The 27,195-nt window shown below is 39.5% G+C and overlaps 1 protein-coding gene across 2 annotated transcripts in view; it reads right to left on the bottom strand.

Moving 5' to 3' along the window:
• Nucleotides 1–18,422: 18,422 nt before the first annotated feature.
• Nucleotides 18,423–27,195, bottom strand: part of sec24b (SEC24 homolog B, COPII coat complex component) — a 36,378-nt gene continuing 27,605 nt past the window's right edge. For both annotated transcript variants that reach the window (XM_041797631.1, XM_041797630.1), the window contains 3 exons: nucleotides 25,368–25,460; nucleotides 24,658–24,761; nucleotides 18,423–19,364 (listed from right to left, as the gene is read on the bottom strand). In XM_041797631.1, coding sequence (XP_041653565.1) covers nucleotides 19,253–19,364; nucleotides 24,658–24,761; nucleotides 25,368–25,460 — 309 coding nt within the window. In that variant the 3' untranslated portion in view covers nucleotides 18,423–19,252. The remainder of the gene's footprint in view (nucleotides 19,365–24,657; nucleotides 24,762–25,367; nucleotides 25,461–27,195) is intronic.

Raw genomic sequence — 27,195 nt, forward strand, 5'->3', positions numbered from 1 at the left:
ATTGTGAATCTAAAAGGTCACAATATGAAAAAAGGTCAAACTTATTTATTTAAAAGGTCAAAACATGAAATAAAAAGTCAAAATCCTAAGTTTCAGTCATATTTTTTGGATGAAAAATGCAAATATGAAATGAAAACAAATTATTTCTTTCCCTCATTCCTGGCTCTCTACTTTTTCAGATTGTTATAACTTAACAAGGCTTTTTAAAACAATCTTCAAGGTTAAATTTACATTTTTACACTGGAGGAAATCTGCAGACCTCCTAGCAGCAGGACAATTCTAATTAAGACATGATCTTGCAGGCCATGTAAAACTGCACGGCAGTGCACGGAGCAGTCAAGACTGCAGCAAATATTCAGCCGATCAAGATCTCCTTTTTACCTCCACCTGAGCCTTCAGATGCCAGAGTATCACTTCAGCCTCAGGTGCGGTATCAACCCCAGATCCGATGTGATTCCCAAATGATCTTTTTTGTGACTTTTTGAAGTTGCTAAAACTTTGTTCTCCTTTTACTTGCAATGCCTCTAACATCCTGCCATTGCTTCTGCCTGCCACCAGCCAGCTAACTCACCTCTGTTTGCACTGTTATCTCCTCTAAATAAACTCATTTCACCTGCAACCTTGGCTCATGCTCCACTTGTGGGCCCTACTCAGCAATTCATCAAAATCAGTGATAATCCAGTAGCTAGATTATCACTTTTTTTTATCATGTACGACCAGTAATTTTTTCCCAAAAAAGAGCATGCTCTCAACAAACTGCTCAACTCTCTGCTCAGGAGCCATCTCCCAGGTAAAGAATTATTTTTAATATGCTGATAATATGGTAGCCTGACTCTGAAAGAACTTAGATGTTGTTTTGGTTGTTGTTCAACCACACATGAAGAGCTTGTATTTTTAGCCATAAAACAAACAATTCACTGACTGTTAGAGTTTTTTCAGGTGCTCATGAGACCAGCAGCAGCAGCCTATTTTTACCAACCTTGTATAAAATCATAAAAGACATTACTGTGAGTTTCTGGATCAAAAGTGGGCAACCGTTCCCTCAGGATGCAAATCTCTTGTGAGCATAACCCCCCCTTAGGTGATCACACTCATGACAGAGTCTGAGTCATGATTCCTGCAGCGAGACATGGGATCACCTCCTCACTCGTCTGCAGCAGAGACGGGTTATTGCACCGTACAGGTATGTAGTAAAGGGTTGTTTTTACACATAATTACAGGTCAAGGTGTCAAAGTCATGAATCACGTCACAAGCTCCTGCAATTCCTCAGCACCATGAGCCACATGAGTACAGATGTACAGTCTCATATCTACAGCTGTGGACTGCTGAGTCACAGGTTGATATAATGATGGGAGTCGACTTATGTAAGTACGATAGTACTCAGAGGATGACGTTGGTCTACGCTACGGTTCATAGACTTATATGTCACTTTGTTTGAAGCCTCCAAGAAACATAAACCCCTAAAGTTTCAATGACATCTCCTTAAATGGGATGACTGCAGCTCAGTAGGTTCACTTTGTTGTGTCTCAGCCAGTTTGTTGGGGGTTCCTGCAGTCACACGTCAACATGTCTGCAGGAACTGGGGTCACTGCAGGAACCCTAGACTTCTCCCATTGCCATGGGGCTAGTTAATATTGATGACCACTCTATGTAGCATTTATCACCATCACTGTGTGAATGAGTAACATGACCTGCAGTGTAAAAAGAGCTAACAGGGTCACCTTTTTAACCATAAACATTCAACCTCGTTTCCTGGTTTCATAAAATGTGAAAAAAAAAAACTAAGCCCTGATGATAAACGATTTTGATTTTAAAAAGTTTAAAAGATAAGTTTAAAGGTTCAGAATCTGAAAAAGTATTAGCTCAAAAAGGTCAAAACATGAAATTGAAATTCAAAAATAAGTTTTTTTTAAAGGCAAATATATTAGAAAGAAGTCAAAATCATGAGTTTAAAAGGTCAAAATATGAAATAAAATTTGTAATCATGAAATTAAAAGTCAAAATATGATTCAAAATTTTCAATTGTGAGTCTAAAAGGTCAAACTATGGGATTAGAGTTGAAAATATGAGGTAAAGTACAAAATAATGTGTTAAAAAGGTCAAAATATGACTTAAAAAATTTAATTATGAATCTTAAAGTTCAAAATATTACATGAGAAGTCAAATTATGAGTTGAAATGTTCAAAGTATGAAATTAAAAATCAAAATCCTAAATTTGAGTCATAATTATGAGATGCTAAATTGAAAATGTGAAATTTAAACAAAAATTAATTTATTTTCCCACATTCCTGACTTCTTATCTAAATATTTTTACTCCTTACTTTGTCTGATTTTGTGACTTAACAAGGATATCTTAAATCATCAATAATAAGTTCACATTTTTATACTTGAGGAAATCTGAAGACCTTAGACTGATCGGGCAGTTATAACAGAAATATGAGATCATCTTGCGGGCCGGATTTAACTGTTCCACAGGCCGGATTTAGCCCCCGGGCCTTTAGTTTGACACCTGTGTGCTAGTTCATACTCAAAAGTATATCTGATTTAGTGTTTTTTGAGTGCTTGAGCATCATCTGTGCAAAAACATCTATGAAGTTAACCAAAGAGGACCTGAGACATTCATCAATAAATTGCCCCTTTTGAAAGAATAAGGCTACAGAATACAAGAGGATTTTTAACCAGTGATTGAATTGCTGTGAGGAGAGGAAATCCAAGTCAAACAGTGGGGTTTTGTGTTCAGAAAAGGAGCCTGATCCCCCTCATGAGACAGTAAATCCATGGAGAATCTGATACGCACAGGAGGTTACTATTAATAAATCTGTGGCTCCTGTGGGAAACTGAGGAAACAGATTTCTGGTCGTCTCAGCAGCCGTGTCCTCCATCTTTAACCCTCGTAATTCACTGAGACTTGTTTTCATTAAGAGGGGCCGCCAGTCGGAAACAGACGCCTCAAAGACAGAGTTCATTATTGGCCCCGGTCCGAGGTCGGCACATGGCCGTTACATAAGAAGGAGCTCCCAGCTGCCCACCCACTCCTTCATCAAACACAAACATCTGGTAATAAAGGATCTAATTCACATTGACCTGAGAGAGGCGGAAACAAGGCTGCTGCTCTACTGGAGCTTTCTAAAGACCGCTGATAGAGAGGCATGCAAGGTTTGTGATGGCTAATTATCTTTGTCATGAATGAAATCTATGAAAACTGGACTGAATCATTTTTTTGTTCTTTCATGTACAGTGGAGAGGTTTGAAGGCAGCCAAAAAATGAAGAAGAGGAAAAAGAATCAACACCAGTGCTACTAAAGCAATAAAACACAGCACTATTCCCTGATGTCTGTGTTGATTTCCCAAAGCTTGGCCCAGATCCATTTGCCACTTTTGGGCCATGCATTGTTTCACCATAAACTTGATAGATGAGAACCTACATGGACATCTGTGCTGATGTGATGTTTAAAAACTAAATAACCAACGCAAGAGCAACCATTTCTGCAGTAAATATTCATTTTGACACACATGAGGAGCACTTTCATGGATGTCATCTTGTTGAAGTAATCTTGAACATTATGAAAGGGAAGAGCTGGGAATCAGACCACCAACTGTCCAACTGATTATCCAAAACTTGGACACATGAGCTACCACAGCCAAGTTGAACATAAAAAACTGAGAAAGACAATGCAGTCGGGCCACAACATTAAACAAACATGAATGCTAAAGCAAGCAGGGATGGCCTTTACTCTTCTTGGGAGGCTTTCCATAAGAATTTGGATCATTTCCGTGGAAATTTGTGCCCATTCATTTTGTAGAGTAATGGTTTTCAAACTTGTTTTTTGCCCAAGAAACACCAAAAAAGCAAGCTGACGTCTCAAGGCACACCATATTAATGTCCTTGCAAAATAGCCTCTTTAGCATGTGTAGCAAGTAGCAACACGTCCCAGTCCCAACTGCATGCAATGTGAGCAAGTGCCAGCTACATCAGTTCCATTACAGAGTTTCCTTTTGTAGCATCCTGACACTCTGCAAGTGATGCACTGCAGCTCCCCAGGTTTATCCCCAGTCACCCTGTTCCTATTTTCCCTCTGTCGCTCCTATTAAGATGGACAAGTAACAAGGGAAGAGGTTGCACAAAGGATGACAAGACGTCAGTAGTGTCCCACGAGTGGATATTCTTAATTTTCTTCCACTTTTCTCACTCCTGAAACTTGTTAGCTTGTTTTACAAAGAGAAGTGTGCTGCATGGATATTCTCCATACCCATTTATGAATTTTTATGGTCTGACTTGTGCTAACATGGAGACAAAACTATGTGGCTCACAGCTGTTAGAGGCACCATACCTCTGATTTTCTAAGTAAAAGCATGAGATGTCATATTTTTACATGTGAATTTACATTTGCATATTTAACAGATAACAGATGGACAGTGAGAATGCAATGCTATAAGATGCAATGCAACATGTAACACTTGCATGCAGTAAGGACATTGGTTATAGTCTCTTTGGTTGTTGCATAGTTGTAGTACTTATGTAAAGACAGACGAATTTTCAAGGCACACCTAGACTTGTCTCAAGGCACACCAGTGTGCCACGGCACACCATTTGAGAACCACTGCTGTAGAGCATTTACAAGGTCATGGGTCAGTCAAGTTCTTCCACGCCAAACTCATCAAACCATGTCTTTATAGATCTTACTTTGGACACAGTCATGTTGGAACAGAAAAGGGTCTTCACCAAACTGTTGCCACAAAGTTGGAAGCATAGCATTTTCCAGAATGTCTTGGTATGTTTGTAAAGGAAGTGATGGTTGCTGAATACCACTCTTGGGACCTCAGACATGAATGAATTGGAATATCTTGGTTTAATAGATGCCACAGGTTGTCCAGTCAGAACAGGAAGATGAGGAAATGAATCCAGTCACACACTCTCTCTCTTTTTGAGTTGCCACGCATTTATTGCTGATTCACTCAGATGAAGCCAGAGGATGGTGTACATTGATACTTGTTCTATGGATGTTAGGATGTGTGGTTTCTACAAATAAAGAAAAAAATAACAAAGGCAGATGCTAAATCTTAAGTTTGAATGAATGATAAAACTGCATTCTAATTCTCACATATGAAATTACTGAACAATATATAAACAACATGGTGACTAACACACAGAGAGGAGCCTCTTAACTTTAAGGGAGAGTCATCAATTTACAAATTCCCAGCTGTAGGTATGCCATTTCACACACACAGAGGGAGAGTCTAGTAATTTGACGACGGTCCCTATCCTTGCGTGAGTGGAAGCTCAATTTTCCGACATAAATAAAGCTACTGGAGCTTAAAAATACAACAAACGTGATGACAAACTGAAAGATAAGGCATCACTATATGTGAAAGAATATATATTGGTTCAGAAACAAGCTAAGAACTAGCATAAGTCAGTCACAGAACAGCAGAATCCAGACGGATGTCCGTGTGCATGCTAAACACGACGTAAAGACACGTAACAGAGCGAACAGCGGCATTATAGTAGAAAAATACAAACTTAACAGAACAAGAGATATTCACTTACGTTCTCATGGACGCACAGAGTAAATGACAAACAGTCCTGAGGATAAGGGGAAACGTGCAGCTGCCTGCTCTGCTCTGATACTCCACACAGAAGATGCTTGATTGATTGGCACTGAGAGAAGTGCTGAGGTCAGTGATTGGTCCAGAAAGGGGGTGATTGGCACGGGCTGTTCACGTGCACAAGAATGATGACTGAGGTACAGTCTGCACTGCAGATGCTGAAAGTGGGTGACCTTTTGTACAATGTTGAAGCATTAAGATTGGCCTTCAGTGGAGCTAAGAGGCCTAGCCCTAACCCTGAAGAGCAGCCCCTTACTGTTAACCCTCCTCCACCAAACTTAACAGTTGGGACGGTGCAGTCAGGCAGGTAAAGGTCTCACAGCTTCCACTAAACCCAGACTCGTCCATCTGGCTACCAAACAGAGAAGCCTGATTTGTCCCTCAAAGAACATGTTTCCACTGCTCCACAGTCCAATGTCAGTGTGCTTTACACAACTCCATCTGGCACTTGGCATTAGACTTGGTGTGAAATCCTTAAAAATGCACGGTTATGGCCTTGCAAGGGAGAAAAGCCGTTAAAAAGTGGGTCTAATCTCTGCCTGTCTGGTCTGTGTTTTCATATTTCCCAGCACATTCTGAGCAGTGTAGCGGCTGCTTGCTGTGTTCAATGAACGTAGTGCATTTTCAATCACATTAAGTCTCATTCAATGTCTGACAGTGGCAACTGCACACACTTGCAGCAATAATGTGGCAGGTCTCAACACTTTATACTTGTTTTTTGGTTGTATTAGTCCATAAGTTGCTGCCAAGTTTTGGATTAAAAAATGGTATTAAAAGAGTGGTTTGAACACCAAATTTTACCGTATTTACAGAAACCAATGACACCACCATGAGCAACGCTCTGGGCAACATTGGGCCAGGGAAGCCCTCCAGTCTAGGTGAGGTCTATACTTCATCTAGCTCAGGGGTGTCGAACTCAAGGTTGGGGGGCAAATCCGGCCCGTGGTACAGTTGTATCTGGCCTGCAAGATCATACAATGTTTCTATTATAACTGGTCCACTGGTATGAGGTCTGCAAATTTCCTCCAGTATAAAATTGTAAACTTAACCTTGATGATTTAAAATATCTTGTTAAACTGTAAAAATCTGAAAAAGTCAAGAGTAAAAATAATGAGATAAAAAGTCAGGAAAGTGGGAAAAGAAATGAATGCTGTCATATCATATTTTCAATTTTGAATCTCACAATTCTGACTTAAACTTGTGATTTTTTACTTTTTTTCCCTGTTTTGACCTTTTCATATCATATCTTAACCTTTAAGATTCACAGTTTTAAATTCTAATTCATATTTTTACCTTTTAAACTTGTGATTTTGACTTTCTATCTCATACATTTGCTTTCTAAAAACAATATTTGCCTTTAAATTTCATGTTTGGACCTTTTGAACTAATAAGTCTAAATTTCTATCTAAGACTTTGAGCCTTTAAACTTATCATTTTTACTTTTTCCATCACAGAATGATTTATTATCAGTGTTATTATTTTTTTTCTCTCATATTTCACTTCTGGTGAAAATGAGGTTGACAGTTAATGGTCAAATATTGACCTTGCTAGGCTTTTAGGTGAGGCCTAAATTCGGAATCCATGTTGACTTTCACAGTCCTGGCCTAACTAGTCCGGCCCTCAAGACGTCTCACTGGGGGCAAATCTGGCCCCAGACTAAATATGAGTTTGACATTCCTGATCTAACTTTCACTGGATATGCATTTTGGTCCTAATACCATTTGGACATTTTTGTGATACAGTGAACATGTCCAGATAATTCTAAAACACATCTAAATTGCCTCATTTGGTGATTTTGGACATGAAGGATCAGCTGTTATTCTCCTTAACGTTGTTCTTTCTGTTCTTTGAGCACTTATTTTTGGACTCGTGGGCCAGAAAAGCTGCAGCTGATTGGATTAAGTTTCTCCTCAGTAGCTCTACTTTAATGTTTGTACTACAAATCTCATGTGTTTTCAAACCCACGCAGCGTTACAACACCATATGTGGACTTATTTTTGGCATGTTTTCTCCACAGGGATGGGATCTCATAACTGTGGAAGAAGCAGATCCATGTTAAATCCATGTAGGCTCCACCGAGAGATTATTAGGATGTTTTCATGTTGTTTTTCTCCCAGTCTGAGGCAGACCTTCTTAGAGGAAGTGCTAAAGACACTTCAAGAGGCCAGAGGAGGAAGCCAAGACTCAGCAGCAGGAAACAGCTTCCTGAGTCGGTTTGTGGATCGGACCATTACAGAGGAAACACAGCGCTTCAGAGGAGCTGTGCCCTGAGCAGCATAAAGACAGGATCTCTTATGTAACGGGTGGATTTATATTTTCCACGTCAAACACGGGGGGCCCTCAGAAACTTACTGACTCCTCTGGGGAAGGGGTTGGGTCTGAGAGTCACTGGTCATGCTGGCCAAACACAACAGACCAGAGCAACAGAGAGAAAACTACCACCTCTTTTGTGGAGGGTGTTAAAGTGAACTCCAAAAACAAAGCAGTTAAACCAGAGCTCTGTACATCCAGGAACAGAATCTTGCCTGTCAGACCAGCTCTGTCTGGTTCAGCCTCTGCTTTAGGTGTTTTTCATTGCTTTGTTCGTATATTTTAATTTTTCTAAAGAAATTTCAAAAAAGGGCATCACCAGCTCCAGGATGGCTAAGTTATATCAGCAGACTACACACAATCTAAATTTACTGAGGACTTAGTTGAAGAACCTTTTGCAGTAATTACAACCTCGACTCTTTTTGAATTTGGCGCAACAAGCTTTGCATACCTAGATTGGGGAATTTTCTCTTTGCAAACCTACTCAGGCTTAGTCAGGTTGGATGGGAACTATCAGTGGACAGCCATTTTCAGGTCTCTCAAGAGATATTTGACAGGGTTCAGGTCAAGGCTCTAGCTGGGCCACTCTAGGACATCCACAAAGTTTTCCCTTAGCCACTCCTGTGTTGTCTTGGCTGTGTTCTTAGGGTCCTTGTCATGTTGGAAGGTGAACATTTGGCTGAGTCTGAGTTCCTGAGTGCTGCAGAGCACTGTCCCTGAACTTTGGTTCATTCTGCTTTCCCTTAACTCTGACTGGCCTCCCAGTGCCTGCTGCTGAAAAACACCCCACAGCATGATGCTGCCACCACCATGCTTCACTGTTGGGGTGGTATTGCATAAGTGATGAGCGGTACCTGGTCTCCTCCTGACATAGCATTTAGAATTGAGGCCAGACAGTTCAATCCTGGTTTCATCAGACCAGAGACTCTTGTTTCTTTTCATGTGTGAGTCTTTTGAATGCATTTTTGCAAACTCCAAGAAATTTTTCATGTGTTTTGCACTGATGAGAAGCTTCTATCTAGCCACTCTGCCATAAGTCCAGATCAGTGGAGGCCTGCAGTGATGGATGTCCATCTGGAACTTTGTATCTTCACAAAGGGTCTGGAACTCAATCAGAGTGACCATCAGGTTCTTGGTCACCTCTGTAAGGCCCTTCTCCTGTGATTGCTCAGTTTTGCTGGCAGACCAGCTCTTGGAAGAGTCCTGGTTGTGCCAAACTTTTTCCATTTGAGAATCATGGTCACCACTGTGCTCTTGGGAACCTCCAGAGCAGCGGATGAAGTTCAGATTGGCTGAAAAGCTACTGTGAGCCTAAGAAATGTCAACACCTTCTGTTTTTTTCTTTGGTTTGTCATTGAAATGAACTACATTTAAATGCGTAAATGGGAAATCCCTCATTCCATCCATTTCATTCAATTTGCTCTGTTAGTTTCTCCAGGCAATGTCACATTAGTCCCTAAAATCAGACATCAAATCATCTTGTTTGGTAATAGTTGACTGTATTATTTAAACGTCTTAAAGAGAATTCTTCTACTTCATATCAGTCTGCTGTGGAATTATGTAACACTGAGTGTTTGACAATTCACATTTTACTCTAAAAAGTGTGAATTTGTTGAATGATCATGTATTAATTACACCATTTAGATCATTAAGTGAAAGACACATGAGTGAAAAGCAATGTTTTTCTTAAAATTTCAGACATTTTTCTGACCGTTAAGGTCGAAGATGTTTTGAGGCCTCGGCACGAACTTTCTCTCTGAAGTCGTTCTGCATGTGGTTCAAGTTGAGGACTCTGGCCAGTCTTTTCAAAATAAACTCAGCTTGACTTCTTCTCTTCTTCTTCTTCCTGACAGTTTAAAGCTCCATCATGAGGCAGAGGAGTTTGCACGTCGCTGCGTAAAGCTGCAGGAAAGCTGAACAAACAAAATTGTGATTGTCCCAAAGCACCTCAGTGATGAAGAACATGATGAAAATATTAATGATGCTCTGTCAGACAGGTGTTATGAAACCACACTCTTGTTTGTCCTTTCGGAAACTTTAAGTCACGCTTGAACCCTGAATCATGAATAAAAAACTCTATTGGATATGACATGAAAACACACAACCACATTCTAGTAAACCTCATTTCTGCATCTTTCCTTCAAAAAATGCAGAAGTAAGTGAGGTTCTCTGAACCACAGGAACAAAAACAAGGCACATGAGCTCCTTATCTGGCCCCAGACTGGAATATTTCCCCTCACCAACTACAAAAAGAAGTTGTCTCTTTATTTTGACTGTTAGCCACGACTATCTGAAGTACATCCGGTTCAACAATACCCCATTGTTTTCTTACAGGATGAACACAGAAAGTGCTTTAGAGTGAAGCCAAGAACACGCTCCCTTGGAGACTCCCACAGACGCTGGGCAGTGTATCCATGAGAGATAACCTCAGAGAGCACGAGACCGGAGCTGCGTATGTGTCTGAAAATCTGGTTCAAGATAAGCAGAGAAGGAAGACGTGGAAGGGAGGAGGGATGTTATCTTTTGACAGTTGTCTCAAAGCAAAACTGAACACAGAGTGTGCAGAAGCCAGTGATGATCACAGTTCAAACCCAACCAGGCCTTCAACTCAGTCTGATGTTCAGATAGACCAAAAATCAACATCATATGGTTATTCTTTTTATTGATGACACCTGCATTTACCACATAAACATGCAGATTTGTTACAGAGTCACACTGGGTACATACAAATGCTGCTTTTACAACAACTAAGCCCTAAATTAAACAATTACAGGCAGTTTAACCATAAGGCAAAGGAAGGAAATTGCCTGAGGCCTGGTTCTCCAAAGGCCCTCAAGATTAAATCATTATAGTGTGAATCAAATACAAGGTACACATCTAAAATTACTATCATGATTATGTATTTTGAATGTAATAAGGCAGCAGGAGTGAACAATAATCAACTCTTGGAGGAATGTCTTGGTCCAGCAGTGGGGTCCAACCCCCTAAAAAAGTCCAAAAGTCTTCATATCAGGCTCTTTATAGCAAGGTCGATGACTTTTTGAGTTTCTATGTACTGTATTTGGACCTGACAACATGTTAAATTTAAGGCTGTCAGCGTTTATACATTAGTTGTGATGTGATTTAAGTTGATAATCAGTGCATTTTAAATTGCATTAATCTCATGCTATTTTGGCCCAATTAGCACACTTTGATTAAGCCATTGTAATGTCTCCCTGCAGACAGTGATGTAAAATGTGTCCACCACTACCCCGGCTTAATGTCTCTAAACTCACAGACAGCTCAGCAGACAGGTCAAAAGTTATCTAGGCATCGTGTCATCGAACATTTATTTTTTACTGCTCCATTATTCCAAAATCACATACTTCTGTACTAAATACTTTGAGAACAGACATGCACAAAGTTAACACCGAGAAGTAGACTGAAAGGCGTTACACTACTGGCGCACTCGAAAAACATCAAGAATTGACTGTGCAATGCTGGACACCTAACACCCTAAATAAACACCGTTGTGATGTAGTGGATGTTGTATTGTTAGCATGCTAGTGCGCTAGCAAATGTTAGCATCTGCTAGCTAGCTAGTGTGTCATTGCAAGGGCACATTCGATAAGGAAAAAGGCATTTTAGGCTAAATAAGTTATTTTTCTCTTAAAGCAAATGATGTCAACGTAAAATACAAGTGACATGTATTCAGTCAATCAGAAAATGGAAGTCAAATTCAATTAAAAATGCTTTATGTCCATTTGGTGTCTGTTGTCAAAAAAGTAATGTAAGAAAACAGGTGGTCAAACCATTGTCATTTCCTGTCAGTGCAAAATGACTGCCCGATTTAAGAGAATAATAACCTAAAGTTGTGCTCTGTACTTCATTTCGGTGTACTGTATTACAATAAACTAACTAAAGTATATGATGCACTTTGTATCTTAATCTTTGATCTACTCAGAATTCCTCATTGTATCTAAAAATGGTTAATACCTGAACAGAAAGTCAATTACTCTTAGCTTTAGACAGTACAAAAATCCTAAATGAAACAAAATAGTGGAATTTCAAATTAAGACAATTAAGGGAGATTTATTGTGTTTAACTGTAGAAATTTGGAGTTTAATTGTAAAAAGTTTGTTTTTGTAAACAAAGCGACTGTTAATGTGGTTACTGTTATCTTCACTGTTAAATTGACAGCAGTGTGAGAGCAGCTATAAGCCTGATGGTGTTTGCTATGAGTTGACAAGCATGAAGCTAACAGGTTTAACCATTTTGTTTTTATAGTATGTGGCATAGAACAAGATGACCAACACAGCACCGAATATCTTTTTTTTTCTTTTAGATTTATTTTTGGGCCTTTTTACATGCTTGTATTAGAGAAAGGAGGACAGTGGAAATACTTGGAAACAGGGAAGAGAGTGGGGAGAGACATGCGGGAAAGGGCCACAGGCCAGATTCGAACCCGGGCTGCCTGCCACTCGACCATCTGCGCGCCCAGCACCGAATATTTTGAGCAGAAAATATTATTTGCCAAAGGGGACCTCTGCCTTAACCCAAAAAAAAAAAAAAATTGCAGAAGTACCCTATAATCTATGCATTCCTCTATCTCTGTGTGAATTATACTGACAGTGATTCTGGCCGATGGGCAGGATTCCTCTTAGCATCACTTTTCCATGGAGACCTTGATGCCTAACCTTGTAAAGCAGACAGATACTCACTGGCGAATCCATCTTGCAAAGCTCCCATCTGAACCATTTGGGCCCAGTTAGAAAGTGACAGGACCAATCAGCGACAAGGGGCAGTACTTTCAGGCACGGTGGAGTCGTGACGTAAGCAAGCAGTGACAATAGGCCAGTCCATGTATGTATGGTTTCCAAGGGTCTTTTTGGGGTCTCCAGATTGAAAACTCCTGGACTTATCAGGTGTTAAATACTCATTTTCTGTTCTATTTTAGTAGTCTGGACTATGTAAGTCTTCATGCTTTGGTTCAGTTGAGATTTTGGGAAGAAATTTTAGAGTGTTACCTTTCAAAAGAGACCTTGAATATACTTGTACTCCACATGGTTAAAGCACAGTATTCCTGTTATTTAAGTATGCCTGGATAGACATTTTTGACTAATTTTACCAGGACTTACCAGATTTCAGTAAAAAAATATATAAATATTGAGTTTAAAAGTTAAGGAATCATTTTTACTTGAAAGGAGAGACGTACACTGGCTAAGATTTGAGTTTTCACCACTTTTTGAGTGATGAACAATATGAATAAATACATCCTCTCTCTTCTGGCGTTCCCATCCTTCATTGGCTCATAGTGTTCATATACAGGCTAAAATGTACAGCCAGATGGGGAAACTATGACTCCATGATCATGAATCTATCAAAGACGGTCTGTAGTGAGGGAAACTTGGACCAGAGCTCCAGTTGAGGTGGGTGAGGAGGGTTAGAGGGGGTTTGGACTGCTGGTAGTGGGTGTGTGAAGGGTTGGACCAGTCAACAGCGGAGTTTAAATATAGCCGACAGAGGAGAGCAGAACAGCACCCGCTTGTTGTTTGTTGGGTGAAAAAAAAAAGAAAGAGAGGGAGGCTCATGAAGGAGATCTGCCTCAGAGACAGACTGAAAGGCGAGGGCAGCCTCAGAGCCTGATTTGTTATGATCTGCACACGTGCGAGTGACAAACATCTGGCATAACCAGCCTAAGCGCTTTTAGATTAGCAGAAAAAGTGTTAATTATGTGAAACAGTGCAGCTTTGAAGTGTTTTAAATGACTCTCCCTACACCCATTTCCAGCTGGAGTTGGTTCTTCTGCCCAATCATTCACATCTTTTTTTAAGCTGCAGCATGTTTTTGTGTTTTTAAAAATGAAAAATAGGAATGTGCCACTCTTTAAAAAGTCTGTTTTCCTTCTGTAGAGCTGGCTCCGAAAGCGTGACCGGGTGAAAATATTTGAGGGTGTGTTTTTCCATGAGAACAGCAGCAGTCAGAACATATGGGAGCCAGATATGATTAGAAATGGAGCGGAGAGCATTTTATTGCTTGTTTGTGTGTTTACTACAGGCGATTAGCTTCAGGCTATTTTACAACTCCTTTTTTAGTGTTTGGGCTTAATTACAAAAAGTATTCTCAAGCACATTAAAAAGTCTATGCGTGCATAAAAGCATGGGAAAGATCTCAGTTTTTTATAGAGCTGCAGTTACTGATTGGGTTTTCCTGATATTTTAATGGTGCAGCTTTAGTTTGAATGCATATTTCATTAAGAGTCTCTTGGGTTTAAGATTTGTTCCTGCCCTTCAAAGGACATAAAAAAACACAGATAATCTGTACATGGGGGCATGAAAACAGTCCTAAGGATATCAAATATGTATGAAACACATCATGTTACTGTAGCTTGAGTCTAAAAGATTTCCTGTCAGATCCAGATGTAATCTTGATGTTCAGGCTGCAGCCAAAACATGTGATTCCCATCTGACTGCAGGAATATAGAGACCAGAGTCCTGCTGCTATAAATGTATTTGTAGTGGGTACTATGGATGTTTAAAGTCCATGTTAAGCAGCAAAAATATGTACTGCGGTATGTTATGTAACAGGACTTTTATTTTCACTTTGCAGCTCAAGACATGAAATGAAGGCTGTTTTCGATACACTGTAGAAAATTTTGGACAAAGCCTGTGTGCATTAGACATTTTACCTCTGAAGGGGGCTTTTGCCACATGCAGATTACAGCTGCCGTTTAGCTGTCTCAGACTGGTTTTAAGATGGAAGCAGACTGCACAACTTTAGCCGGATTCTGGCATGATTGCATCGACACACTCAGTGTGACATAATTAACACTAAGTCCAAGACATCCCACCTCCATGATTCAATAAGACCGGTGTGTCTGATTTTTTGCCTCCTATGTCTAGTTTGACAACCTGACCTGACGTCAACCACGTTCACCCTGCATTGACCTATGGAATAGCATTTGCTCCCTACATTTGTTATCACCATTTACCCAGAGGTGGGAAAGTACCAGATTATAGTACTTAAGTAAAAGTACAGTTACTCTGGTTGAAAATTGCTTGAGTAGAAGTAAAAGTACTGGTCTATAAATCTACTCAAGTAAAAGTAAATAATTTAAAATTATTCAAAGTACTGAATAGCTATGGAGGAGCTTTCACAGTGAAATATGACCTTTCCTTAATATGCAATACCAACAAGAAAAAATGGACCTCCAACTGGATTATTTGTTATAAGGTTTGACCTAAAGTACAGTGCAACAGCTGTTTAGGGAAGAAATATGGAATCATTCTCTCCATGTGTGCATGTACTGACTGTCATGTGTTGTGAGAGCTAAACGACTTGTTCTCATGTTTTCGTCAGAAAGCTTGGACCTTCTTGTTGTGGCTTCAACCTTTTCATCCTGAGAGACTCCAGTATCGGGGGCAGACCCTCCTTCTCCCGAAAGACATCTAGAGCAGTCTGAATGTGCACTGATATGGTCACGTGATGCACCGTTTTAATCCCAGAAACCTTGGCTTGGCATTTCAGGAAATATTTACTCTAAAAGTGACATTTTTTTAGGTGGACAAAATAAATCTTTCATTTCTGCTATGTTCCATCTTTATTCACTCAGTCCAACTTCTACGGGGATTTTTACTCATCTGCTGAAATCTTTAAAAAAATATATCTTTACATTGCTGCCAAGCTTATTCATGTAGACTTTGTAGTTGCAGAGAAATATTCAGTTGTATTTGGGTACGTCATTTTCAAGCTTGAACACTGGAAAAGGGCCTAGGAAAGAAAGGGTTAAGTGTTTATTTACTTATTCAGTACTCACTCAGTACTTAGTGATTTTAAAAACTACTCAAAAAAGTCTAAGTACACAAAAAAAGCTCCTCAATTACAGCAATTGGAGTAAATGTTATTAGTTACTTTCGAGCCCAGCATTTACCAGAGTGACTTTACACAGCTCCCTCTTCTCTCTAAGAATGTTCCATTTGCATGCAGTGGAGCTAACACTGCTAACTCACTGGGCATTTTTTTTATGGTTTCACATTCATACTTAAGAGTTCTTTTTGAGGGATAGAAAGTCTGTATAGCCTGACTATTGCAAAAGGGACTGGCATGAAAAAGTATTCAAATACTTTAATATGGACTTGTACCCTTTTTTACAACTATAACAGCTCCTGATCTTCTTAGAAGACTTTCCACAACATTTTGGAGTGTTTCTGTTAGGGCTGAACGAGTTGCAAAAATAATGTTATTGCAATTTTTTCCCCCTAATATTGCGATTGTGATTAATATGCAATTATTTTTTGGTTCCTTATCTCATGTGTTGTTCGAAAAGCACATGCAATAAATCATTATTTATTATAACCAGCACAAATATAGAAAGATTTAACTAGGAATAAACAATTTCAAAAAACCAATCTAATTGCAATTTTGGCTCACACAATTTAATCTTGATATCAGTTGCTGTATTAAAGGGGATGATCATTTCTTTATTATTTTTGTTTTAAATATAAAATGTATACATGAAGAAGAAAAGTAGAATTTCTGTGAAAAAAATTATCCTTGAAAGAAATTTGAATGTTTGTATACACTATATTGCCAAAAGTATTCGCTCACCTGCCTTGACTCACATATGAACTTAAGTGACATCCCATTCTTAATCCACAGGGTTTAATATGATGTCGGTCCACCCTTTGCAGCTATAACAGCTTCAACTCTTCTGGGAAGGCTTTTCACAAGGTTTAGGAGTGTGTTTATGGGAATTTTTGACCATTATTCCAGAAGCACATTTGTGAGGTGACACACTGATGTTGGACGAGAAGGCCTGGCTCTCAGTCTCCGCTCTAATTCATCCCAAAGGTGTTCTATTGGGGTGAGGTCAGAACTCTGTGCAGGTCAGTCAAGTTCATCCACACCAAACTCTCTCATCCATGTCTTTATGGACCTTGCTTTGTGCACTGGTGCACAGTCATGTTGGAACAGGAAGGGGCCATCCCCAAACTGTTCCCACAAAGTTGGGAGCATGGAATTGTCCAAAATCTCTTGGTATGCTGAAGCATTCAGAGTTCCTTTCACTGGAACTAAGGGGCCAAGCCCAGCTCCTGAATAACAACCCCACACCATAATTCCCCCACCAAACTTTACACTTGGCACAATGCAGTCAGACAAGTACCATTCTCCTGGCAACCGCCAAACCAAGACTCATCCATCAGATTGCCAGATGGAGAAGCATGATTCGTCACTCCAGATAACGCGTCTCCACTGCTCTAGAGTCCAGTGGCGGTGTGCTTTACACCACTACATCCAATACTTTAGATTGCACCTAGTGATGTATGGCTTGGATGCAGCTGCTCGGCTATGGAAACCCATTCCATGAAGCTCTCTACACAGTTCTTGAGCTAATCTGAAGGCCAAATGAAGTTTGGAGGTCTGTAGTGATTGACTCTGCAGAAAGTTGGCGACCTCCGTGCATTATGCGCCTTAGCATCCGCTGACCCCGCTCCGTCATTTTACGTGGCCTACCACTTTGTGTCTGAGTTGCTGTCGTTCCCAATCGCTTCCACTTTGTTATAATACCACTGACAGTTGATTGAGGAATATTTAGGAGCGAGGAAATTTCACCACTGGACTTGTTGCACAGGTGCCATCCTATCACAGTACCTCCTGAGAGCGACCCATTCTTTCACAAATGTTTGTAGAAACAGTCTGCATGCCTAGGTGCTTGATTTTGCACACCTGTGGCCATGGAAGTGATTGGAACCCCTGATTTCAATTATTTGGATGGGTGAGTGAATACTTTTGGCAATATAGTGTATGTTTGCATAATGTGTAGAGCAAAAAAATCTCTGCTGCAAAAAAATATCAAACTGGTATTTTGACACATTTCAGATTAAGGAAATATTGCACTGTCTGGGATTTGAAAATTGCAGCAAGCCATTTTGAAATTTAATTTAATTTGCGATTAATTACCCAGTCCTAGTGTCTGTGGGAGCAGCTTCAAATACCTGAAACTACATCTTTTGGAAGATACTGCATCATTTCAGCCTTTTTATCTGCAGGAAGATCTGTTTGCCCATACTGCATAAAACTGTGACCTGCTTCATAATGTGGAACAACCTCCTAAAGTAGTTTCCCTTTCATTTGGCTTACCTGGAAAACTCAAACCACACCTGACTGAGACTGATGCCAGTGATAGAAACTGACAGAAGCAACACAACTGAAAACTTTAATTGAAAAAGGTGTACTATTAAGATTCACTTTGTGTTAAACTGAATGAAATGAAGCCATAAAATGCATGCAGGAGTCATGAGATCTGCTTAAATCTGTGGTGTAGGGAGTGACAGATGATGTAAACTAGTCCAAACATGAAATAAATGTAGTCATTGTTAAGAAAAGTCACATAGAGCAGCGGTCATTACATCAGCCTCTGTTTCAATGAAACTCAGAAAAGCACTGAAAATTTATGAGTGGAAAGTGTGAGAGCTGGATTATCTTAAATGTCAGTGTAGGCACCAGGACATGAAAGGAGCAGAGATCTGTTTTTGTTTTTATTTAATAAGCTGATTCATAAATTATCGCACATAAAAGATTCTTTTCAATAGTTACAAAGTAGATAGCAACTTCAGTTAGCGCCTGGAGAAAAATAAAACAAATGACAAGACAGTTTTTGACAGTTTGGGAGCGAAGTTGACAAATCAGGGGAGGATGCAGCAGAGGAGAAAAAAGGAAGCCGACATGGGTTTTTTAAAAACATCCAAACACTGTCGAGTTTTGATCCCGTTACACAGATTTGTGGTTGTCTTCTACTGGCAGACTAGCAGCAAACAGAAAAACGACATGCGACTCCACAGTACATGCCGATAAACAACAGAAGGAATGTTTGTTTCTGTTCTCCAGTGTATTTAAAAAGTCTTAAAGTAAAACCAAAGGAACTGAAAGGAGGGGAATAAATTAGAAAATAACAATAAAAAAGGACAGCACTAGCTACATGTGAGGCTCACAGAAGAAACAAACTAAAACATGTTGAAGTGGCATCTTCTTGGCTCGACGTTCTCCCCTTTTTGTTTTCTCAGTAGCAATGATGTAACAAGAGGCTGGAGGAGATTTTTAGTTTCAAAGTGGAAAATCCTTCATTTATTTATTTCTTTAATTCTTTATTCTTTTTCTACATCATATGATGCTCTGATCACGGCTGACCCATGAGCTTTGATGGTGGATTTGTCTCAGTGAGGAGGAATCCCTCTCCGATAAAAGGAGCGACATTTTCTTGTCCATTTTGCTAACGCTAGTTTTGACTCTACGAGACAGAAATCCTCTTCTTGCTCTGGTTTGAAGATACAGAGTTTGTCTCTGTGTGACAGCATACTAGGACATTTGCTGCTGAATGTGCTGCAGGAATTCATGGTAAGAGGAAGCAGACTCGGACCGATCCTCCACCATGTGTTGAAAGAAAGTGGCTTTAGCTGAAGCGTCGTCCCTGCAGGGTAAAAGAAAACAAATATAAGGAGAGGGTTAGAAAATGTTCTGTACCACTGCAAATGCAATAACACTCTAAACAAGAGCACACATTTCCAAAGACAAAAACAGTATTAGATACTGGTGTATTAGTGCCATGAGTGCAAAATGCTTTTACACCACAGGTCACACCTACCCATTTACACCCTTTCACACCATACACTCCTCATTCACACACTGATGGCAGAGGTTTCTATGGAGAATTGACCACAGGGACACAGTGTTTGTTTATCTTGGATCATGTTATTTATCAAAAAAGAAAACCAATACATATAAATCCACATAAAGTTTATGTATTGGAAAAAAATTGATGTATATAACCTTTGTAATCTTTCTCACAGAGACAGCAGCCTTACAGGAGGGAGAGAGGAAGAAAAGAAGCACTTGCCAAATTGTTTCTGAAGCTCCCTCAGATTTGTCTGATTTTAACACATATTCCTCTGGCTACAGCAAGTGATTTAATTAAAAAAGCCTCAATGTTTCCTGAGTTAGGCCGGATAGAGATTGAGTTTGTGTTCTCTCCACAGACGAACCGCACCAGAGTAAAAATGGAAGTGTACAGAGACACCCTTTTTCAAGTGGTCTAAGTCCTTGTCCACACGGAGACGAAAACGATACATTTCTGTTTCGTCTTGAAAAAGTTTTCCTTAAACACAGGATCGTTTCAGGAAATGTCCGCATAAGCACTGAACCACTGAAAACGACTGAAAACGCTGTAGTATATATGCCAAGCCTGTAAGTGGTGCTGTAATGCTGCCATGGAAATGCAGAAGATCACAGAAAACTGCCCCAAACTTTCTCCTGGTTGGCCTTCTGGTTGTTCTCCACGATGGATTTAAGAACATCTGGTATATGCTGTTCTTGGTGGTGGTAAAGGAGCATCAGATTTTGCTGTAAAAGCCATAATAAGCTCAGTAGCTTCTGCAGCATGGGCACAACCCTGTAATCCGCCATAGTTGTTTTAGTTTGACATCAGGATGTGGCTAATGTGAGCTACACTTTGCATGACGTAATCGTTTCAAGAAAGATGCGGTTGGCTGTCCACACAGAGACGAAATGGTATGTGTTGACAGATTTGTTCAATCGGAGACCCGGTTTCCAAAAGTAGCGTTAATGGCCTTTCAAAACGCTGTTTCCGTGTGGATGAAACACCGATACGACAAAAATACTTTTGCGTATACTTCTGAATGGTCTTCGTGTGGACGGGGCCCAATTCTGCAAACAGGTTGGGTGTGAAAGCACCATAAGACCACTCTAAGAGGTTCCACTACAGACAAGGCTGCTTGTAAAAGCTAACTGATATATGTTTCATACTGCAAATATATTGGCTGTTAGTACAGGCGTTTATATTTGCCGTTATCTATGGTCATTATTTTAAGCTAATATCTGACAATATCATGCTGATAGTATCATGCATCCCTATATTACATTTCAATATTACAACAACTCCAAGTGAGTTGGAGTGGCAGTTTGCGATCGACTGATCAACACAAACATAAGAATACAGTTGTCCTATGATAGACACTGTAAGGGCAAATTTCCCTTTTTTCAGCCTTGTCTTGTCAAAATGGTCCATTGAGAAAATACTAAACAGAATGAAGATAATCGAGGGTTTGTCAAGAAATGCCACTCTCATGCATTCTCCTCTGTCAGAGTGACTCAAAACATCCATTCAGCTGCCTCTCCATCTTTCTGCACCGACAGCAGCCGTCCTCCACAACAACACTGATGTAAACATGCGGTTGAGTAACAATGCAGCGCCACAGAGGATGAGAGACAGGAAGCAGAAACAATGAGCTCCCTGTGGAAGTCTTTACCAACACTGTCAATCAATGACCTCACCGCTTACTACGTGTTTACGCTGGAAATATTTTTCTGACAACCTCAGATTCCTCCCTCACATGAAACACAACACGTCCTGTTTCTGTGAAGCTAAGGAAAATTACATGATGCATGAAAAACAGACCAAGAGAACCACAGGTGTGGCTCAAGTGATGTAAATTAGTAAACACAAACCACACAGCCCCTTAAAAGCAGTTAAAAAGATAAAATGCTGATCTTAATCATTTTTAAGTGGATTAAACACAATCATTTACCAATGTGTTTTATGATTGACTCTTAGTTTCAGCCATTTTTAGAGCACAAACTTAAACATTTCAGCCTCATAAATCCATGTTTTTTCCTCTTACCTTCGTCTTTTAATGACCAAAGATATTGAGGACATAACTTTGACATCTTATAGACTACGTAATTATTTGTTAAAATAATCAATAGATTAATCATAATAATTGATTTTATCCATGTAAATGGACAGACATTAGTAGCCTGGTGGTAAAGCCAGTCAGCTCCCCCTACTGACTAGAAGCTTAAAAGTTCAGAAACCCCACCAAACTATAAGGTTGAAATTAATAGAAAATATTTTTCTTCTAACCTTGAGCGTGATAAATTATTATAATGCTGGCTTTTGCCCATGTTTCCATTTTTTCAGAATAATTATATCTGATGCGAAAAAGCAGATGTAACATCCTGACTGACAGCTGTTGACTAATGTGACTCCTTTCAGAGTTCTTATTCAGATTATCAGAGGAGTCTATTGAAAAGCCCCCGAAAATTTTCAGTCTGTAAATAAGCATGTTAATTCACTTAGTTACTCTGTTCAATTATATCAGTGTGTCAATCAGTTGTCCTTACTGTAGAATAGTTGTTTCATTGCTCCTTTGGAGGTTTTTGGACTGCTCAATTGAACAAAGTGAGTAAAAGCTTGTTGTTGCTGAATAAGGATGACTTTTGTGCTCCTTTATCAGGTTACGCTGCCACCTGTAGGAAGTCCCTGTACATTGCAAGGCTAAGTAGACTAACAAACAGCTAAACCAGCTGCTATATCAAAACACAACATGCAACCACTATCAAATCAGTTACTGGCTATTTTACTCAAAGGTAATCATTGATGAAGGAACCTGATCGGGAACAGTTTTAATTTTGTTGACTAAAACTATTGCTAAAAATGTTTCTCGACAGCCTTTTTTTCCATGACAAAAACTAGACTAAGACCAACAAAAATAGATCTGTGATGACTAAAACTGACAAAAAGAAAGTTAAGTCTTCGTCAAGATCACTAAAACTAGACTAAAATGTAATTTAGTTTTCGTAAGACATTCAAAATCCATGATATTTCTCCACTGTGGGTTAATCTGTCAAATAACAATACATCTGTATCTCTTCTGCCTCTCAGCTGTAGAAAGCAGGGACCCCAGGTTTGGCAAAGTGCGGAGAACACACTACCATGATTTGGTACCATATTTAGGCAAGAAAAGAATGCTTGGACTAAAAGTAGAGACTAAAATGTGAGGACTTTTATTGGCTAAAAATAGACTAAAATGTTTTTGAGTTTTCTTCAACGAAAACTATACAGGGTAGAAATGACTAAATGTGACTAAAACTAAAAGGCATTCCCTCTAAAGAAATTAACACTGATTGGGAAATCCTTAGTTGTAATTGATCTATTACATTTAATTGATAAGTTCAATGTGTGCAGTTGTTAACAGAGGAGGTGTGACAGCAGAACTGCGGCTCAACCAGTAGACTGACTTTGCATTTCTTGCCTCAAAATTACTTGCCCACAGTGGTATGTCAGCAAATGTCCAGAAGTACTTTGGCTTTAATTTAGTACAATAGAAAGAGACACAAACACTCAGTCCACTCCAATATACATTTACTGATTACAGCCCTCATCTATTGACTCAGTTGTATGATTCAAATGTGTTCAATTTACCTGACATTTACGAAGCTTTTCTACATTTTTATCTATTATTTTTCATTGCTAAATAGTTTTTGGTGATAATTGCCATTTTAAGATGCTGTGTTTTAAACTAATGTACTTATTATTCTGGTCTCTAGCTTCCTGCTCCAGTGTAATGTGTATCGGATGCAGTCAGGGTTAAGTCGGGGTGCCACTCAGAGTGTACTCTGACAAAATAATCATTTCTGTTAACCGAATGATCCACCACAAAGGGTTTGTGGTAACTACACAAATCCTGCGTAATCCAGTGTATGGAAGGAGGAAACGCACAGTTTTTAAACAGACTTTTACCATGTGCTGCCAAGGGCTGGCTGAGGAGACAGACGCTGGACGCAATGAGGCACTTCTGGGATGCATGCTTCCTGGTCAGCTTGTGCCATACCCCCACTAGAAACCTGAAGCCCTTCAAGTTTCTATTGGGGGTGCGTTTGTTATGCAGGGGAGTCTGCAGGTATGGGTGCCGGTCGCCACAGATGACGACAATTTTCCATGCATTTTTACTTCAACAGGCTGTAATCTGTGCTCACGACAGTTTGCAAAAGCACTATAGAACTATACATAATATATATAGATATGTTCCATATTTAGGTAGCTTTGCATAACACTGTAGATGAAAATTGCTTTGGTTGGAGTTAAAACAAAGTGGACATTGTGTTGGGAAACTTTAGAGCTCTAAAAAGAATCAAAATGAAAATAACCTCTAGATTCTTGTCTCGTCTCCCAGTCACTTAGAGAAAAAGCACATTTTAGAGATCTCTAACAAAAAGCAGTCAAAGAGGCAAAGATACACTACAAAAACTCAAGCGATGAAATGCAGTTGTTTAACTTCCAGCAACATTCACTTTATGAAAGCAAACATCTTATTTCATGGGAAAATGCACCTAAATAGGAGCTGAACTGCAAGTAATTTGTATTAATATCTTCTAGTGCAGCAAGTGAAATACAGCTAATATAACCTTTAACTTATTTCAATGTAGTTTAGCCAGTTTTCCTTGCTACAATTAAATATCTGAACTCATTACAAGCAATTCAGGCCTTATTTTCTGCTTTTAGCTGGACTTGTCAAATCAATATAGCTTATTTCAAGCATAATTAGATATTTTTGTCTATAAATTAGACAGATACACTTCCTAAAATTTGATTTTCTGAGTGTAATGAGTATAATCTTGCTTTCAATTGCTCTCTTTTTAACTGAGCTCAGATGTTGTTGTAAAAGAGGGTCTGATGAAACTAGAGAACATTTCTGCCATGAGGGAATGCTTGTGGTGGAGGAACTGAAACTTATTTTGTTGTTAAGGGGATTTTAGGTCACTGTCAAGATGGCTGAGCAAATCTTTTAAATAAAAAAAACAAAGAAAAAGAACTTGGAGACATTGAAAACCCCAAAATGTGGATGTCAGAAGATGCCTGCTGTGTTAGTAAAAGTCAGATGTGGATCCAGATGTGCGGTGCTTACTTGACGACGTAAATCATGGAGCTGAACACTCGGTTGTCCTGCAGCCAGTCGAGGAGCGCTCGCACTCTCTCAGACAGAGTCGTCTCCAGCTCAGGAATGTGACTCTGGGATTCATAGAGAGGAAAACAAAGCATCAACATGATTGTTTTCACTGCGTGCGCCACATAATGTCGATCCACATCTCGCCTACACAATGTGGTCAACACAAATATGCCTGTGTGGTTTTAGAGTGTCGGCTTCAGAGGTGGCTATGGGTTGCATCAACCCCTTTCCAGAAGAATACAATAAGCAGTATAAACAAGTGCTGATGGCTGCTGTTTGTTCTGGGTGTCACCGTTGCGCCCACACTGCGGTAATGACAGAGCTTTCTAGGTAACTGCACGGGATGTTATAAATGCAGAAAAGCTACATAAGCAAAATCTGTTCTGCTGTATGAGTTGGTTTTATAACGAGAAAAAGCAGGCCTGTTTAATTGCATCTGTGAGTCACGTTTTAGAGGAAATATGTACAATACTGCATTACATCACTGATGAAACAATGGGGCGTTGGTACAATAATGGAAAAAACAATGCCACAATTTCCCTTTTCAGACTCTACTTTCTTTTATGCTGAAACTTTCTCTTGCATTAACTTTTATCAACGTTTCCATATCATGTGTATCTAACTTTGAACAAAAAGCTTGTTTTGTTGTTTGAGTTTGTCTTACTGACCATGTTGGGGGGTATTGAGGCGTAGTTGGGGCAGCCCAGAACATCTCGGATGAACATCTCACTGCAGCACTTGCCAATCCACAGATAAAACACCTGCATAGATGGAAGCAGAAAAGAGCATCAGCACAGAGTTTCTGATAATCTCTCAGCTTTCCTATCCGCAGCTACTGACTTTTGAATCAATCAGAAGCTATAAATGCACTTCTGTATCTACTGAACTGTGTTTGTTCTATTTCTGCAGAAAAGAGACACATTTCCCAAAAGTTGTTTTTCTGTAACTAACCCACAGTAGCCAACACTAAGTGCTTAGTCATCATAATGGTAATTTTTAACTGCTTTATTTGTGGCTCTGTAGCTGGGTGACAAGTTAGATAACTCCTCTTTCAACTGCTTCAGCTTCCTCATCTCCACATTCAGACACAAAATAAGAGCTAACGCAGCAAAGCTGCCAAACTTTATAGGGGTGTTGGAAGATGTTTAGTAGGGTTGTTCCGATTCCAATACCAGTATCAGAAATACATCCAATACTTCTTAAAATGCAGGTATTAGTATCGGTGAGCACACGAGTTTATGCATCGATAATCCGATACAATTTGGTCTAGCTTTTTGCTTGGTTTAGCAATGCTAAATGTTAGCACTATAAACTGGAAATCAGTTCTTCCTTGCTGCCAGAAAGCACTGCATGCGCAGACTCCCATTTTTAGAGCAAAGAAGAAGAACCAAAGGACCCACTGCTGCAGCACAGAATGGTAGCTGCAGACAGTTTTTCTCTGAATGTGATAAATCTAAACCAGTAAACCCGATACTGAACGTCTTTTTATCCATATTAATCGACTTATGATCATTTATTACTACTAGCTCGAATACTAACTTGAATGCTCGTCGCCAGATTGTTTAACCTTTGTGAGGGTCTGTCAGCCAATGGCAGGCTGTTCTGTAATCACGTCATGCTGCCAGGAGAGAGCACAAAGAAGAGAGAGATAGAAAGAACCTGTGATGCAGCCCCAGATCAGTACTCGGTATCGGACGATACCCAACACCTTGGTATCGTAATCGTATTGGGAAGGGAAAAATGGTATCGGAACATCGCTAATGATTAGTGTGACGTGCTTTGTGAATCCAACCTTTAGATTAAGCTGATAAAGGAGCAAACGAGGGTGTTTCATGCTGCCATTATCCTTTTACCTTTATTCAAGAGGACATCATTAATGAAGATATCATCATTTTGGTTGTAATCACAATAAAGTCATTAAAAAAAATTAACAAGTTCTCCTTGTCATTAACACAGAAGCCCTGCCTGGAGTTGAAACTAAGATGTAAAATAGATTTAAGCACAAACTCCATGTTTAAATGCAAGAAATGTTCATTTTATTTTTTACATTTGCTGAGGGCCAAGTAAAAATGGGCCATGGCAAGTTTTTGTCAGGTTTGCCATGGTTTGGATGTAAGATGCATATAAGGCGCATGTTGTGTGCATGCAGGCAGGCTAAAAGCATTGATTTGTTTTACATGCAGACCAAATGAAAATCAAGTGCATACAGCCATTGTGCAGGTAACACTCAGTCAGATGTAGCGGTTAAGAAACCATCCCAATATATTGCTGATGAAGCTAAAATAACACCTTAACATTCTTAGCTTCAATCTACTTAAAATTATGATCAAAGTGATAGGATGCTTACGTTGTAAATCCTGAATGCATCCCTCCATGCTTTATTTGATCAGTGCATAGCTTTAGAGCTAGCTGTTTGAAGATGCTAGTCCTTAGCAGGACAAAGTTAAAATACGTAAGCTCCAGAGTCCAAGTCTTATGGTCACTGGAGTTGACCAA

The sequence above is a fragment of the Cheilinus undulatus genome, linkage group 10 (assembly GCF_018320785.1).
Source record: "Cheilinus undulatus linkage group 10, ASM1832078v1, whole genome shotgun sequence".
Classification (NCBI taxonomy): Eukaryota; Metazoa; Chordata; class Actinopteri; order Labriformes; family Labridae; genus Cheilinus; species Cheilinus undulatus.